Source organism: Gracilinanus agilis, chromosome 2 (genome assembly GCF_016433145.1).
Source record: "Gracilinanus agilis isolate LMUSP501 chromosome 2, AgileGrace, whole genome shotgun sequence".
In the NCBI taxonomy this organism is placed as follows: Eukaryota; Metazoa; Chordata; class Mammalia; order Didelphimorphia; family Didelphidae; genus Gracilinanus; species Gracilinanus agilis.
Window position 1 is genome coordinate 311285413 of NC_058131.1, and position 17993 is coordinate 311303405.

Consider the following 17993-nt stretch of genomic DNA (forward strand, 5'->3'; position numbering starts at 1 on the left):
GAAGAAAGAAATGAAAACTTTGGTGCTATAGCAATGTAACAGGTAACCAAGGGGTGTCAGGAGCTAGAGGCAAGAGATATGATGGGGAAAGAGATAAGGAATGTCATAGCCTCCTCTGGGGTGATGAAAGCTTGCCAACACTCAATGCATTTATAATGACAAGATCAGGATAATTTAATTCAAAGTGTCCAAACACTCCTCCATTTAAAAAAAAAAAAAGGCTAAAAAACTAACAACCTTTTCAAAGTCAAAGTACTATTCACAAAATATAAGAGAGAGACAGCCAAAGGACACCAGGAAACTCAGAAAAGAATAAACAGGTCACATGGAATAGAGGAGAGCAGACAACATAAATCAAGAAGACAACCTAGATTTTGTCTTATGTTTAGTCAAATGTCAGCTTGGCATTAGAGAAAGCAATGGCCTATTTGGTATGAAGAAAATGCTAGTGACTGCAGGGTTGGTGAACCTCACTAAAGTAGAAACTAAGGTAAACGGCCTGGTCAGCCTGAAAGAGATGACCTGGGCTTTGACTTGGGTACAGAGCAGTAGAAATTGAAAGGCAGGTGAAAACTTGGGAAATGGTACGAAGACATTAGGGGCACTGTCTGAACACCTACTGAACCCTCTGTAACTCTCTTTCCTCCAAAAGCTCAAGCCCTAACACGGAAGGCAGGATTTATACAAAGAAAACAAAGAGGATGTGGAGATAGAATATTTGTTTGTTTTTCAAATATGCCCCAGGTATATTCTCCCACCTCCAAACCTTTGATTATACAATGCCCTATGGTCTAATGCTTTCCCTTTCCTCTACCTCTCCACCAGTTTCTACCTGTTCTTTAAAATGTAATTAAAAAGGGGGGAGGATAAAGGGGGAGAATTAGCTGGGTGGCTCAGTGGACTGAGAGCCAGGCCTAGAGTTGGGAAGACCTGGGTTCAAATTTGGTCTAGACATTTCCTTGCTGTGTGACCCTGGGAAAGTCACTTAACCCCCATTGTTTAGCTCTTATCATTCTTCTGCCCCGGAACTAATACTAGTATTGATTCTAAGACAAAAGGAAATGGTTTAAGAAAAAAAAAAAAAAGATTCCTGGGACATGATGGAGGAGTCCAGGAATGCAACCAGGGAGGAAATTACTTCAGTGTTATAATCTTCTCTTCACTTGAACTCATGAGTTCCATATATCCAATCTGTTGCCAAATCTAATAATAACAAAAGAAATAGACTCTGCCCTCAAGAAACTTATAATCTTACCAATTCTATGATGATATCTCATGTATATCACTCTTCTCTGACCTGACACAACTCCATTTCTAGCTAAGGCCCTCATCACATCTGCATCATTTGAAATTATTGTAAACCCTGGGAGACTACAACTCCTAGGACACTCTGCTACAACTTCCCAGGACAACTCCCACTTTCTTTGTGGGAGGTATCAGAAAAAGTATAAAAGAGAAAGTTTGGTGCCTTTTCAGTCTCTCTACCCTGGAGGCTCTCAGATCCTGAGCACTCTCTCTTGGTGCCTTTTTCCCTTTCTATCCTAGACCTTCTCTTTTCTAATTTAAATAAAACCTAGCTATTCTAAACCCTAAAGTTGCTCTCTGATCTTTTTATTTGAGTCCCTGAAGGGCTCTGGTCAATTTCCCCCTGCAAGGGCTGGGGACCTCTACCTTCCTTTCCCTTCCTCTACCTTCCTCTCTCCTCTCTCCCATTTCTCTTTCCTCTCCTACCTTCCTCTTCCTCCCTTCACCCCCTCACACATCTAAAACACCCCATAGCAATAGGCTTCTAAGACGGCTGCCCAGCTATTTCTCCCAACTCTAGGCTGTCATCCCCTCAGATGTCAAATTATCTTTATCACTTATCCATCCCCCTTTAAAATACCCTCAATGAACCACAGTGTCTTTCTGTGATCAAATATGAAATCCTCTCTCCAAACATGACTCCCTTCCTACCTTTCCAGCCTTCTTATATTTTATTCCCCTCCACATGCATTACAATCCAACTACCCAGGCCTACTTCCCATGTCTTGTACATGACACCCTGTCTCCATGCTTTAACACTAGGTATTCTCATGTCCATAACACTCTTTCCTCACTTTACTTCTCAGATTTCTTGGCTTCCTTTAGCTCAGCTCAAACTCTACCTTTTTCAGAAGGCCTTTCCCAGTGTTCCCCAGATGCTCAGGCTGTTACCTCTGATATTATCTTTCGTCTATTCTTTAAGCAATTTGTAGGTACTTTAGTTTACATGTGGCTTCTCACACTATATTAGGGACTTCTTGAGGGCAGGGACTGTTTTTCTCCTTCTTTGTCATGCCATGGCAAGTGGTAAGCACTTAAATGCCTTGTAATTGATTTCTACATTAACTTGATGCTGGGTATTTAATACTTAATACATACCAACCCTGTAAAGCAAATACTACAAGTTGTACTATCCTCATTTTATACTTAAGGCAACTGAGACCCAGAAGAGTGGTGAATTACCCAAAGCCACATATCTGGAGTTTAATAGATATTGAATGACTGAATCAACACATGGCTGAAGGGCAGGAATACAGTCCAAAGGACTAGAAAGCTTTGTTTATCTGCAGCCAAAGGCAACATAAAACAGAAGATAATGAACCAACTGGAAGGACTAGAAAATTGGTTTGCACCCTGGTTCCTACACTTACTAGCTTGGCAACCTTTCCCTTCTAGAAGTGGGTTATCTCATCTGTGAAATGGACATAATATTTGAGCTAGGAATCTTAGAGTCGTTTGTGAGGCAAGCCCTATGTATATTATGAAGTGCTAGATAAGGGTAAATTTACCAGTCTCATGTCATATGTTCTCAATAACATTCAAGGATTATTTAAATTATTTAATTCTAAATATTATAACATATGCATTAATAAGGACCAGAAAGCATTAAACATAGCCAAACTGGCTACCAAAATATATAAAATTTATTTTGCTGTTCCATTCTAACAATACTCATGTCTTTCCTACATTTTGAAATTCAAATCTTTATGTATTAATAGTCTTTCAAACCCTCAAATTCAGTAATTTCACATTTAGCAGATTATTTAAATGGAATTAATTTGTACCAAATTGTCTTCAAATATGCAAGTCAATTTCAATAAAAATAGCAAAAGATAAGAAACATGCTTAACCTGAATAATTAATTCCTTTGAAAACATCACAGAAAATGACTTGAATACAGAGCCTTCTCACTGGCCTGAACATAGCAAATGGGATACATGTAGTTTGTGTCTATCTTTCACACAACCAAACCACAAATCTACAAAGCTTTTATGAACATACAACCTCTCTTACTTCATATCCCTTCAACACAACTGAATCAAGTCCAAATTACCTTCCTTGGTGTCCAACAACTTCAGTGAGAACAGGCCCCCCTCTTTTTCTCCCACCTTATCTCTCCAGCTTCCCCACAAGGAATCTCTTACTTCTGGCATGCCCATTGCTTTCTAATTCCCTGTACACATCATACTCATTTCCCACATCCATGCTTCTGATCACATCTTTTATCCTGTTTGGAATGTCCTCCTCTCCCTTTTTCCATTTATCCAAATTTTAACCTCCTTTTTTAAAGTCCAGTTTGCATCCTACGTCTTTATCTTTACTCTAGGCTCAAGGGCTTTCTCTTATTCCTCCTTAAGTCTTCCAGTCAAAAGGGATCCTTCCCTTGCTCAAATTTTCCTAGAACATCTTAGGATCTCTCTTGACTCCATCACCCTTTAACCTAGAATTACACTTATTTACATACATAATCTATGTCCCTCTCTCCCCTAAAAAGAATCCAAGTTTCTGATGGCCAAAAGCATTGTTATTTTTTAATCATGGTCTCTCTCATAGCTTGTTGACTTCTCTGAAAATTTCAGATGCTGTTGTTCTTTTACTTCTCTGAATGACTTCACGGCATTTCCCAGAATCAGAATATCTGACCTGCCAGGGACCTCAGAGACCATCTCATTCTCCAAATTTCTCACTTTAATGAGGCCCTGAAAGGTGCCATAACTTTCCCAAGGTTACTGAGGGAAGACAGACCCAGGTCCTCTACCTTCAAATCCAGTATGTTTCCCCATATACCATGATTCCATGACTGTATCCTAATTTTGTGGAACTCTTCTCTACACTAGATATGTATAGAAAGTTATCTTATACCCTATCCTTCAACACAACTAATTTGAAAACCCAACCCTGTAGGGAAAGCTCCCACTGTACATATAGTCTCCTCCACAGAGCCTAACACAGAACAAGGTCCATCAATAAGCTCAATAAAAACCTGATGAATTGGGCTGAACATATCAGCAGCAGAAGTTGGTACAAGCAGAAACAGTGGGACCATATCAGGGCAGACAATTCTTTCTCCCAACTATATGTCACCTCCTAGGGGGTATACCCTTTCTCTTATCCTATATCCCATACTATCCAAGCTCAATTCTAAGCCAAGCCTGATGCACATTCTATTTCCGTAGCTCCTCTTTCTCTTCACCACCAATCAACCTGAAGACTGCCATGGCTCCCCCTGACCAATTTCTCCCAAAGGAAGCTAAAAGGCGATGTATACCTGGCACAGTGTTTAATAAATGTTTATTAACTTCAACTGATTAACTGCAGCTCATATTTGTATAGTGCCTTTAAGTTTAAAAAGCATCAGCCCTTTGATGGAGACCTATTTTACATGAGGAAAGTAAGGCTCAAGAGGTCATATGACTTGTCCAAGGTCACAGATAACTTGTCAAAATTAAAAATTGGAGCCCATCTCCAACTGTAGGTTCAGCATTCTTTATATTACACTGCAACTGCCTCTTGATATTAACTTGTAGGACTCATGCAAGATGTTTCAGTGAAGGGAGTAGGGAATATTCTTGATGAGTAAAGTCACTGAACTCTTTACCTCAGGAATTTAATTCAACTATATGCAAACCATTGTGCTGGGGATACAAAGATTTAAAAAAGACCCAGTTTCTTCCTTCAAGGAGCTTACATTCTAGTGGAGGGCTGGGATAAAGGCAGGCAGGAGTCTGACACACATAGGATTACTGACATTCAGGCTAATGTAGGAGCTTCCCCTTGCCCAAAATAGAACCCTCATGGCCCAAAGAGAGTAATAGAGAGCCTTTATTCCCATCAGCTTCAGGATCAAATCTCTCAGGCCTGAATTATCAAATGCCAACTAGCAAGGAATTTAAGAAAAAGTCAGAGGTAGGTTTCTGATGGAATTTCTTCCTAGGCATCTAAAACATAAAACTAAACAATGCTGCTCTGCAGCAAATTCAGAGGCAATACTAGTTGCAGGGTACCTGGTGCCAAGTGCTATCCTATCATGACTGGCCCTCCTTCATACCACCAGGACAAAAGTGACCCCTTCAGACTGCTTTCAAGAGCAACATACCCCTCTAGCCTCAAAGGGATGAAATGAAAGGGCCACTTATTAAAATCAGAGATTAATCAACAGCTTGAGATCAGATATGTTTCTAAGGAAGTTCCAAGTGTTGAAAACTGAAGGAAAATGAGTAACATCATTAGAGATACAGTGCAGTTCATGAGAGAAGCCACTAAGCCTCCCCAAAGGAGAAGGACACAAGATTCATCTTGCTTAGGAAAACAGGCTATTATTATCCACAGCCCAACAGCACTGGAGAGAAAGGCCCAAGGAGGGGAGACAGATGGAACTAGTGAAAACACAAGAGAGTCCTCCAGAACAAATTTTCATCTCTACCTACCTTGTAGGAATCTGGGAAACAAGCCAAGGTCCCCTTTTATGGCCCATTATTGGTGTCCTTCAACCAAACCGCCAGGAAGCAAAGTGATTGGGTGTTAGAGGAGCAAGGAAGAGAACACTGAAGAAAACTCACCAAATAGCTGCAAGAACCTGAGAACAGCTCAACCAACTGCAAGTAATTTTAATGAGACAAGACAGTAGATCATTGGAAATGGGGCAAGACTATGAAAGCAGTGCATCATAACAACCAGTCAGAAAAAAAAAATGCAACCTGGGTCTTGTCTAGTGAGCCAACAGCTATTTTAGGTAAAAGCCCTAAACTTAAGGCACACCAAGACTAATGAGCTCCCAGAAATAGCCACTGGGGCAGGGGAAAGAGCCAGAAGGATGAGGAATGTGAAAGAAGACTGGCAGCACAAAGTGACGCAGCAAAGATGGAGAGAAGCAGAAGTCTTCACACACACACACAGCATGAAAAATCAATAAAGAGTTTGACCTGTGGGCAGAGGAAAAATACATCCCCAAACAACAAAGATGACAGAGCCCCTCATACCACTAAGTACATTGAAGCTCTGCCTGCCCAAATGGGCATTTTCAATATCAATGGCTATAAATGCAGGCCTGGCCCAGGCCATGAGTGTGTACTCCCCTCCATGAGACTTTGTTAAGAAGAAGACCACATTTGGGGAGAAGACATAAGAAAGTGCCATCTAGAGATAAACCAAGCAGAGGAAGCAGGGGGTATCCTGGCTCCCAAAGTAGTCAAGAGGATCCTGGAGCATAAAGCTGTTTTCCCTTCACATGGTGAAAACCTGTTTTATGGAGTACGTTTCCTTGGAAGTCTAGATTTCTGAAATGAAAAAAGCCTGGTAAAGAACTAAATGTTTCAGAGTCATTGTATATGTTTTGACTGAACACAATTCAATGTGTTCTAATGAACTGATAATCAATCAGTTAAGCATTGATGAATGTGCTAAGTGCTAGGAATACAAAGAAAGCCAACAGATAGCTTCTGCTATCAAGGGCCACAGTCTAATGGGGAGATACAACATGCGAACAACTATGTGCAAACAAGTTGTATACAGAATCAATTGAAAATGATCTGCAGAACTCCACAGGAGTTAAGGGGGTCTGAAAAAGACTCGTATTTGTCTTAATACTTTTATTTTAGCTGTGTCTTGAAGGAAGGCAGGGAAGTTAGGAAGTAGCAATGAGGAGAAAGAGCATGTGGGACAGTGAGAGACGATGTCCAGGGCCAGGAGATGGAGTATCTCATCTGAGAGTCATCAGACTGCAGAGTACAGAGGGTGGGGGGATAAGAAGACTGAAAAGAAGGAAAAGTAATGAAGGGTCTGGACCCCTAAAAAAGGAATTTTATATTTGATCTCAGAGGAAGCCATTGGAGTTTACTGAGTGGACAGGAAGGATATGGCAGTCAGATATGTGCTTTAGGAAAGTCATTCTGACATCTTAGTGAAGGACAGGTGGGACTGGAAAGAGACTTGAAGCAGGTGCCACCTACCAGCAGGCTATTTTAATAGTCCAGGTATGAGGTAAGAAAGGCCTGGATCAGTGGGTGGAATTCAGGGCACAAGAAGGTATAAGTAAAAGATGTTATGACAGGTGAATAGAATATTCTATCACAGAGAAGGTGAATCTTTTAGGGACCCCATGCCATGCTCCAACCACTCCCCCAGACTATGTGCCCGTGCCCACCTCCATTGAATGCCATGCCCCACCCACCCCTGCATTTGGGGGTATGGTTGTGGGGTGGGGCTGGGCTGCAGGCTGTGGGGTGGTGGTGGTCTGCTCTGGCTGGAGGTGTGACAGGCATGGCCATGCTCAGCAGGCAACTTTGATCAGCTCCTGAGGCCACTGAGGGCAATGCATCTTTGGCACACATGTCATAGGTTCACCATCATGGTTCTATAATTTTCATGCAGAAGTTTTTTGCAATAAAACTCTTTTAAGTTTAATTGCTAATCTTATCCCATCCCACCTCCTTTTCTACCCCCAAAAACATAAATTTTTTGGCATTTCTTCACAGAATGTGTTTCAGTAAGTCTGTGGCAGGTAGGAGGCCAAACCCAAGAAACTAGACTCCGAACATTCTTTTGGTGTAGGTGGAATAAAATTGACTTGCAATTCACTCAAGAGGGGCCCATGCACATCAGTTCAACCTGATGGTAGTTCCTTGAAGATGGTTCTTCTAAAGAACTCAATTCTTCTGGAGCCAGAGGAGTGGATACTTCTTTCATATGAGAAAAATCATCTAACAGTACCCTTCCCCCTAAAACAAAATAAGGGTTAGGGAGAGCACCAAGAGTCCTAAATCTGGTACTGGAAAAGAGAGGTGATATCACACCAGGGTGGAGAAATGGGACACAATGTCCAAAGAGACTCACCTACTCAGGAGACCAAGATTCAGAAAGAGCAATGTCAGTCAACTCTCAATAAGCATTTATTTGATGCTTCCTAAGTTCCAGAAACTATGTTAAATGGTATAGAACACAAGAATGACAGACATGGGTTTGACTCTTGGCTTAGCTATTTATTCCTCTGGTCAAATCTTTGAACTGTTCTGTGCCTCAGTTTCCTCATCAGTAACGTGATGAAGAAATCATCATTTTTTTAAATCACTGGGAGAAAATGATACATATTTATGAGCTCATAATCCTTCCTCTAGTAACATCCCCTTCCATCTCTAAATTTTATGACTACTCTCTATTTTCCATGCCAAGACAAGAAGGAAGGTAATAAATATGCAAAGGGATTGCGTGGGAGAGGTGCTCCTTCTGCAAAGTGCTCTCCCTACTTTGAAGCCTCGCTTGAGGCAGACTTACCATACTAAACCAAGGCCCCAGCTGGTGCCTAGATTCATGTCAGTAGAAGAACACCACCCCCCACAATGAAAATTGAAGGGGAACTCTCTGGAGTATAAGTCTCAGGAGAACAGTGGAGAAGGTGGAAGAAAACAAAAGAGACCACCTCAGCCCTTCAGCAAAAATGACCTGTTCTTTCTGCCTGACGTCAAAAAAATCCATTCTCTTTGCCGAGATGCCAGGGGAGAAGCTGGCATGAGTCACTGCAAGCAGGTTCTTTTTAGATATAGATGAGATCCTAGGGAAACAATAACTTCAGGGGGCCTCAAAGCTACCACTTTGGAAGTCTGTGCTCAGGCTGTAAGGGTTGGTGCTTTCTGGGAAGGGAGGGGGAGGTAAAAGGCAGGCTTCTTATAGCCCACACTCAGACCTTTCTCAAAGGACAGTCCAGCTCATAAGTCTGCACATGGATTGTATGTGCATATTTCCTCCACCACCAACAAGCCAGATCAAGTAAAAATAACAAGCTGAGAGGAGAAGCGGGCAAGCTCGAACGCCAAGCTGGCTTCCTGAGCTGGCATATCAATGAATTGGGTTAATCAGGGAGAAGTGAAGAGACACACAAACTGCATTAGGGAAATTCCCAGGAGGAAACTGGAGATTTGTAAGATGAAAAGAAGCGAGTGTGATATTCACTTCTCCCCTGCTCCAATCTTTTTTATCATTGGGGGAAAGTGATACATATTTATGAGCTCATAATCCTTCCTAATCATTCCTACATCACACACACACAGCACATAAATTCACACAGCTCATACTTATAAATAATTATAAGTTATTTTTTCTGTCACTAACTTACTTCACCAAAAATATTGTTTATGACATTATAACTCACTGTACATACGGGTGGGTTTTGGTGTGGCAAGTAAAGTGGGTGTGGGGTATCACATTATCATCTTCCCTAAAAGCCAATGCTGATGAAAGCAGCCTTAGCACTGGCAGGACACCTTTAGTTTTGCCTTCCATGGCTGAAAACTCCTGTCACTAGAAAGCTGCCTTGGTAAACTAGTGTGAAGGTCCCAATCAGACTCCAAAGCCATAACCAAAATCTCCCATAATCCTGCACTCTCCTCTACTCTGATACTGACCTTCTTGGCTTTCTTTAAGTTCCAACTAAAATCCTACCTTCTCCAGGAAGACTTCTTCAACCCCTCTTAATTCCAGTGCCTTCCCTTTATTATTTAGTTCCTATACATATTTGTTTGCATGTTATCGCCTCCACTAGGTCATAAGCTCTTTGAGGGCAGTTGGCAGTCTCTTGCCTCTTTTTGTATTCTCAGCATTTACCACAATATCTGGCTCCTAGTAGTTCTTTAATAAATATTATTTGATTGATTGTACCCAGTTGGATTAGAGGTCAAGGAGAAGGGAGAGTTCCTGAGGAGGAAACAACCACAGACAACATCAGCCTGGCAGCTTGTCTTTGGTCACAATGTAAATGACATACTGGTGGAAGTTAAGGAGTTGAAACGATTGGGCATTACATATCTCATATGCTCTGTTCTAGGCTGATGACTGCCACCTGTGTCTAGTTCTCCATTTAGGAAAAGGAAGCAGGTAATACTTCAGATCCATCACAAGTGAAACACATGCTCTGAGTCAGTGTGTTAAGCCCTTGAAGCCTACTGAGGTTATAAACAGATGAGGCCTTGATGTAAGCAGTATAGGGCAGTCAAGTTTTAGTTAGGTTCCATTCTACATATTATAGGAAAACTGTACACTATCATTAAGTGTAGTACTTTAACTGAACTAATAGGGTTGTTCAATCAATCACTGGGAGCATATCCAAACATACATGCACGCACACACACATACACACACACACACACACAAGAATGCACATACACACATTTGTGCACATATAAGTATGTTTGTTGACTCCCTTCGGGTGCTTAGAAATCACTTGTAGCCTTCCTCAGGGCTGAGACTGTTATCACCTAAGAACACATTTTAATAATTTGTTTCCCCAGAATAAAAGATCTAAACAGGTCATTTAAGGCAAATGAATCATGTAAGGCAAATGAACATCCCTCTCCCAGGAATCACACACAGAGAGGGTCCTGGAAAGGATTGGAACAGGTCCAGAGGGCACACAGCAGTATGGTTCAAACTACAACCTGCTGTGGAAGGAAAGGCAAAATCATTTCCTGGCATCCCCTCCTGCTCAGGAATAGCAAACACCAGGAGGTTAGGTCTAAAGCATAAATCTGGATACTGAGACATAAGTATGGAATATTAGACCACAAAATAAGCCAAGCACTCAGAAGGTAGGGAGGGAAGAAAGCTTCTTCCCTAGAGGTCTTGAACCAAGCTAGCTCCCTGGCCATCACCAACCATACACAACTAGGAAAGAAATCCTACACACAAGACCTTTATACAAGTCCATACAAGACCATATAAGTCATACAAGACCAGCCATTTGTACGTTTCCCCTGCTTCTTCCCCAACCTACATCTAGACAGCCAGTAAATGAAATAAGAGGAATCATTAACTGTGTTTGTGTATTGCCCGATCTATACTGCAAGCCTCCTCCTTCCCATTCATACACAGCACAATGCCTACACTGTACAGATATTCAATAAATATTGAACTATGGAAAACATTTATTCACAAAGCCCTGACCCTCAAATCCTATAATGGAAACTTGGCTTCAAGTTCTATCAGCCAACCAATAAGTATTTCTTGAGAGCCTGCTTTATTCAAAGAACTCAGTTTATCACTATGGTGAGAGACAGGGAGAATAAGAAAATACATAGTTCTTTGCCTTCTAGGAGCTTCCAGTCTGGCTAAGGGCAAGATTTGGAAATACATTTAAGAAAGAATTCAGGACTAATATAAATGCTATATGAAGTAAACTTTGAAAAGTTGTTCATATGTTGATTGCCTTCCTTTCTTTTATATCTGTCTACTCAACTCTTCATATTTGGTTCTTCTAGCCCTACATGGGGCTAGAAACTACTCTTTCAATTGAATTTCTCTTTTAAAGGTGACCAGTGACCCCAACTGTTGCACTGAATGGCCTTTTCTTACTTAGTCCTGTATCACCTTGACCTTTCTTCTTCACGTTTTGATGCTTTTGACTACCTTCCTTAATATTCTCTTGTATTTGACTCTCCAAACACTATACTCTACTATTCTCCTACTAGCTTTATGAACACTCTAGTATTCCTTTCTTTAGTTGCCTTCGATATCTTGCCTACCCTCTAAAGTTGGCAGTGACCAGGGTTCCATTCTTAGCTCTCTTCAATTCTCTCTACATACTTTCTTCCTTGACAAAATCATCCTTTGACCCTTACTGTTATAAAAAAAAGGATCATATAACCTAGATTTCCAGCACTAATTTGGTTTCAACTAACTTTTTCAAATTGATCACTCACTACTTCCATTCACATATCCTCTCTAAACATGTCTGCCTCTATGACTGTTTCCTTTGCCTAAAATCAAAGACCATAACAGCTCTCTAAGAACTCAATGAATATTTGCTAAATTATATAAAAAGGAAAGATCGAAGAGGGTTGAGGCTAATTTGTTTGGAGGTGAGACTTGAGTTTGGACTTAATGGATAAGTAGAATTGTCTAAGTATTTGAGAAATAGTATGAACAGAGACATGGTGATGAGAATTGTATAATAAAGAGGAATAGAAGATGCCAAGACAGAAGCAATGAAAAATTCACTTGGATAAGTAAGATGAAGCTATTCTGTGGGCCTTGAATATCTGATTGAAGAGTTTAGACTTTATCTAGTAAGCAGCAGGGAGTCACTTACTGTTTTTGAGCAAAGAAACAATAAGAATAAAGTTCTACAGAGAAAAGATACTGACAGAGTATTTAAGTTATCATAGAGACTGAAGACAAGAGGACCAATTAAGTGGTTCTTTCAAGAGTCTCTGTGGATGTATGTGTGTGTGTGTGACAGAGAGAGAGAGAGAGAGAGAGAGAGAGAGAGAGAGAGAGAGAGAGAGAGAGAGAGAGAGAGAGAAGGGGGAGCAGAGAGAGGGAGAGAAGGAAGGGATAAATGGAAAATACAAATGATTTAAAAACAAAGGTTATCAATAAAAATGTATTTAAAAAATAATAATCTAGGCAAGAGGAAAGGGTGGCCTAGACTTTGGATTTTGGCAGAGGGATGAAAACAGGGATCAAAGAACATATAAGTTTCAACTATCAAAAGTGGGGGAGTCATGTATTTCAAGAAAAATGAACCTTCTCTGCCAGTGTTCATTAAGTACTGAGTGTCACGTACTTGCTTAGGTTAGAACAAAGCAGAAGCATAGTGTTTTTTCTTTAAACTAAAACTTGAAAGGCTTTCTGGCAGCCAATTTTTCTGAACATTTTCTAAACAGACCAAAGCAAGCTTGTTCTAAAAAAATATCTTTGTGGCTTTAACAACTAATTTGTAGTTAAGGAAACACTTGTTGTAAGAAAACTTAATTAGACAGAGCATAACAATTCATTAAGATGTCCAAAACCCCATTGTCTCCTCACCACCCTATCCTCCCCTACCTTGCCCCCACCTAAACCTAGGTATTAACTTACTGGCTGATGCCTTCAAATGAAGCCTCCCGGCATATACTGCCACTGTCTGTATTAACACCACGCTAGAAGGGAGAAGAAAAAGAGAATCGTCTTTGTCAGTACCAGCTCAAAACCATCTTAACTTCTAGATTTCCAAAAATGCAACTAATCAGGCAGCCCACACAAGCACCACAAAGAGTGAGCAGAGCAACACACTAAGAAAGGTCTCAAAAGCCAATTCCCATCCTTCCTGTTCCCCAAAAGATGAAACTATTCAACTGGATAACTTTAAATTCTGCTCTTATGTTTCCTTTCTCCTCACACCTCACAGGAGTGAGACAACTATGTAAAACTTAAAGCTGCCTATAGCATTTTGGGGAAAGTGAAGGTAAGACAACGCAACAATGTCCCAGGATCCTTAATAAAAGTCTCTTCCTGTGAGTCCATAAGGGCAATTGTCAGCTAATGGCCAGGCAGTTCACTAAGTAAAGGTGGGAGGGAAGAATAGCCTGAGGATTCTAAATCTCCAGCCATGGATGACAAATCTGGTTTCCCTTTATTCTATGCACACAAATCCCATTAACATTAATAGATCCCAGAGAGTATTGTCAAAGTTAGCCCATCTATAAGATGTGGGTAGAAATCTTATGCAGGACAAGCATTTATTAATATAAATCCATGAAGATGTACTATGTTCTTTTCTTTCCCTAATGGGAGAGAAACTCTGGAAGGAACAACAGAAGAAAACATGAGAAAAAATAAGTAGTGATTCAGAGGTAAAATGAATCATGGTTAGATTAGCAAGAGATTTTAAAATAATGTCTATTCCCCAAGAAACTGTCTAATTTTACTCCACAAATAGAACACATTAAAACAATTCTTTGCCCCATAATCATCCAATATAACTTCTCTGCCGAGCAGTCAAAACAACAGAGTTCAACAGAGACACCTTGCTAGAAGTGTTAAAAAAATAATGAAGAGAAAATGTTTCTGTAAAGATCAACTAACGAAAGGGGGAAAAAAATCATCTGAGCAAGTAAGGAGAGTTGCATTTTCTTATTTTAAAATCTAGGACCTCAAGAAAATGGAATAAATTCCATCGATATAAAATGGTATATTATTTCACATGGAAATTCAAATCAAGGTTTTCCCTCATCACAGTCCTAAGACAAAAACCACCACTAATTTAGCTTTATTAAAATATATTCTTGGCATGTGACAGTCCCAGATGTCAAACGAAAGGCCACTGACCTTTAGAGTCTTACTCTGCTGAAATGCTCAGCTAAAAATATTTCCTCAAAGAGACAAAGTGGTAAGGATTTATCTTGGTGTTTCTTTTCAATTTCATTAAGAATTGCATGGAAGCGGACAGTTGGGTAGCTCAGTGGATTGAGAGCCAGGCCTAGAGAAGGGAGGTCCTAGCTTCAAATCTGACCTCAGACAACTTTCCAGCTGTGTGACCCTGGGCAAGTTACCATGCCTACCCTTACCACTCTTCTGCCTTGGAGTCAATTGACTCCAAGATGGAAGGTAAGGGTTTATTTAAAAAAAAAAAAAAAAAGAATTGCATGGAAGAAGTAGAGCAAAATGTGACTGAAATTATGTTTACTCATTCTAGTACGTGAAATATTGGGGCTGGAAAGAATCTTATCTAATTCAAGTCCATTATTTTACAAATGAGGTAATTAGATAGGAAATGACTTGTCCATGGTCTTGCAATGGATTAGGACTAGATCTCATACCTCCTGAAACCCCATCCCATCATGATCTTGCCATGATATTCAGCCTCGCAGTCTATGTTGATGCTGTATTTGTCAGTTCTGTCTTATGGCTCTAACTTACTCCTTTAATAAGGTGGCATCTCTGTGTTCTGCTAGTCAGTCACACTTGGAAGTTGTCATATGACATATTGAGGAGGTAGTCAACAGGGTGTCCTCACCACAAGATACCCAGACAGTTATAATGAAATGTGATTTCCACAAGTTATTGATAAGATTTAATCAAATAGTGAAGAAACTCATTAAATATTCATTCTTTTGTCATTTTACTGCACTTCACGGCTATATGAGGCTTACCTACACAGGGAGAAGTTTTCAATTCACTAACCTCTGGGGCAGACTAGCATCAGACACCAAAAAGTCCCTGGAAAAACAAGCATCACTTACCAAGGTGAGGAGAACTGATGGAGTCAATGAAGTCAAGACTGTGGCTATCTAAAATTTAGAATGAAAAATTGCATTTGGTTATTAGAAACCATTAAAAAGGCAATAAAGCAAGCTCCCCAGAAGCAGGCAGTTACCCAGTCCAAACCATAGAAGTCACAGGTTCTCTATGCTAGACAATTAAAAGTAAATTGGTTTGAAAGAGATTCTCTTCTGTCTTACCATCTCCTTCTCTCCTGGAGACTGGGAACCAGAATCATTTAGAATGAAAAAAAAAAAAAAAGTAGAACCACCCCAGGGACATGTGTTAACAGCAGTGTGTCTTGTAGACTTGTCACGATCTGTCTCCATTTACCATCATGTAATGATTTCTAACAATTACAGTTGTTGAAACAAAGGGAGGTAATAGCATTTGGGGATTACATCTGCTATTGTCCTTGGGAAAGAGAGCAGGGACAGGCGATAACAAATGTGTAGGCTAATGGTTTTTTTCCTCCAAGATGACTATCAGGACACAAGAGTCAAGAATAATGGAAGAGAAATGCGGCCATTACTGTGCTGCCCAATAAAGCTGGTACAGGCCGCTGCTCCTCTCTGACACAGTTGTAAGCTGTGTGTTTGTTGTTCAGTGCACTGGATCATCTTTTATTGATTACAACTGCTTGAGTGGACCCCAGTTACCTCAGGGGGCGATGAAGCATTTCCAAGCCTACACTGATTCCAGCCCTCTATCATTTCCATTGAGACCCATTAGCAGCTCACAGTCATCAGCATATTCTGCTCTCATGCCACAAAAAATTAAAGGAACACACAATGCAGTGTCTCGTCCACTAAACACTGAGGCCCATCACTGAACAGCCCAGCAATGTCAATGTAGGCCCCTCATTTCCATAGGCGAGTGGTCTCCAGAGACCTCTTAGCTTTTATAAAACCTTCTCCACTAAATGTCCTTGCTTTACTTCAAATGATAGTCAGTGTTTTCAGGCAGACTAGCTTCTATGACAATTTAAGGGGAAAGGAGACACACACAGCATATGTAAGATGCCTTGCAGGTTTGCTTCTCCATTTTGAGATGTACAACTGCTTCCCAATGACACCAAGCCAAATTTCTGAACCATGTCCTGCTTGCCACTCCAAGCGCACTTATTCTTGGGGAATGGTGATTAAATGGCTATTGTTACATTATTGACAGATCAGGGGACAGTGACTTTGAATTGATCAGACACAAGAGGGCAACGTCTCTGAATGAGTGATTTTTTTAAAAAGAGAACTTAAATTTAAATATTCTTTTTAGAGTCAAAAATTGTTTTAAATATTGACTATTTTAAGGTAAAGTTGTTTTTTTAATAACACACTCCCTGCCTTACTATCAAACAATGAGCATTTACTGAGCATAATCTAACATTTTCTTGATGACTCAGGGTCATTATCATGAGCGTGAATTATTGTTCTGGGCAGTGAGACAGCAAGGTCCTTAGTGCCTACTGAGAAGTGTAGGGCAGTTTGTCTCCACACTAAATACTATATGTGTCTGGTTCTTTTAGTCCTCTGGATTCTTCTATCTCCTCCCTTGACATTATTCACTGCTTATGCTCTGCATCCATTATAACTTGAGAATAAATCAAGGTACCAGAGGACACTATGTAACCATAGAACAACTGAAAGAACTCTGGATTTTAAGTCAAAATTCTTGGATTCTAATCCTGGCTCTGCCACTCACTACTTGTGTCACTTTGGACAAATCACCCCCCCCCCATCTTCTAGGCTTCATTTTCCTCATCTGAAAGATGAAAGAGCTGGCTGGATTAGAGGGGCCCTAAATTTCCCTCCAGCTTTAAAACTTTCAATCTTAAAATTATTAAGCTAATAATCTAAATTTCACATACAACACTAAATTAATAAGCTCTAATGAGACATTTGATCAATTAAAAGGTGTTTAAGTATCTACATTATGCTCCACATTGAAAATCAATAGCAGTAGGGAATCAGTATCTACTCTCAATAAGCTTAAATTCTTCAAGAAACATGAGGGTGAGGGGGGTTTCAAGATAACTACACATTCATAGATAGCTATAAAATATATACAAAATAATTGGGGCAGAGGACCAACATTCTTCTCCAACAAATTAAATAGCAAGAGTCTTGTGATGGCTATTTTTCTCAACTTTTCTAGTCCTTTTCATTTTTTTACACATTTATGGCTATCTTACAGGTCACTGATAATGCCCAGAATGTGACTACATTTTTACTAGTAAGTTCTTCCTTATACACATACAAGAGGAAATTCATAGAGCTTCCTCTCCTGGGATACCCCAACAGTTGAGGGCAAACAAAGTCCAACTGGGCCAAATGGAAGGTAAGATTCCTGCTGCTCTCCACCATCCCATTCTCCTTCTACATCATGATCATAAATAACTATTCATTCTGGGGGTGAATGAAGCTATCTATTTACCTCCAATTCCCACAGGTTAGAAATCTGCTTTCCTGTCCTGTCTCTCAAGACAAGGAGTTACTAAAGAGTAATAGATTCTATAGACTCCATTTCACTGCATTAAGGTGGGGCTCCTTTCTGCTTTAGGTTGACTTTAATCTACTCAATAAACCCTTCTTAGGAACTAACACACAAAGGATACTGTTAAAAACAAAAACTAGCTCCTAGTGTTAAGTCTCTAAGTCCACCATTCAAGAGACCTCCATTCTTAT

General features: G+C 40.2%; 1 protein-coding gene across 1 annotated transcript in view; it reads right to left on the reverse strand.

The window, feature by feature from the left end:
- Positions 1-17993, reverse strand: part of PEPD (peptidase D) — a 263825-nt gene that overhangs the window by 185426 nt on the left and 60406 nt on the right. The window contains exons 5-6 of the mRNA XM_044664186.1: positions 15294-15341; positions 13150-13211 (exon numbers count right to left, since the gene is read on the reverse strand). Of these exons, the coding sequence (XP_044520121.1) occupies positions 13150-13211; positions 15294-15341 (110 nt within the window). The remainder of the gene's footprint in view (positions 1-13149; positions 13212-15293; positions 15342-17993) is intronic.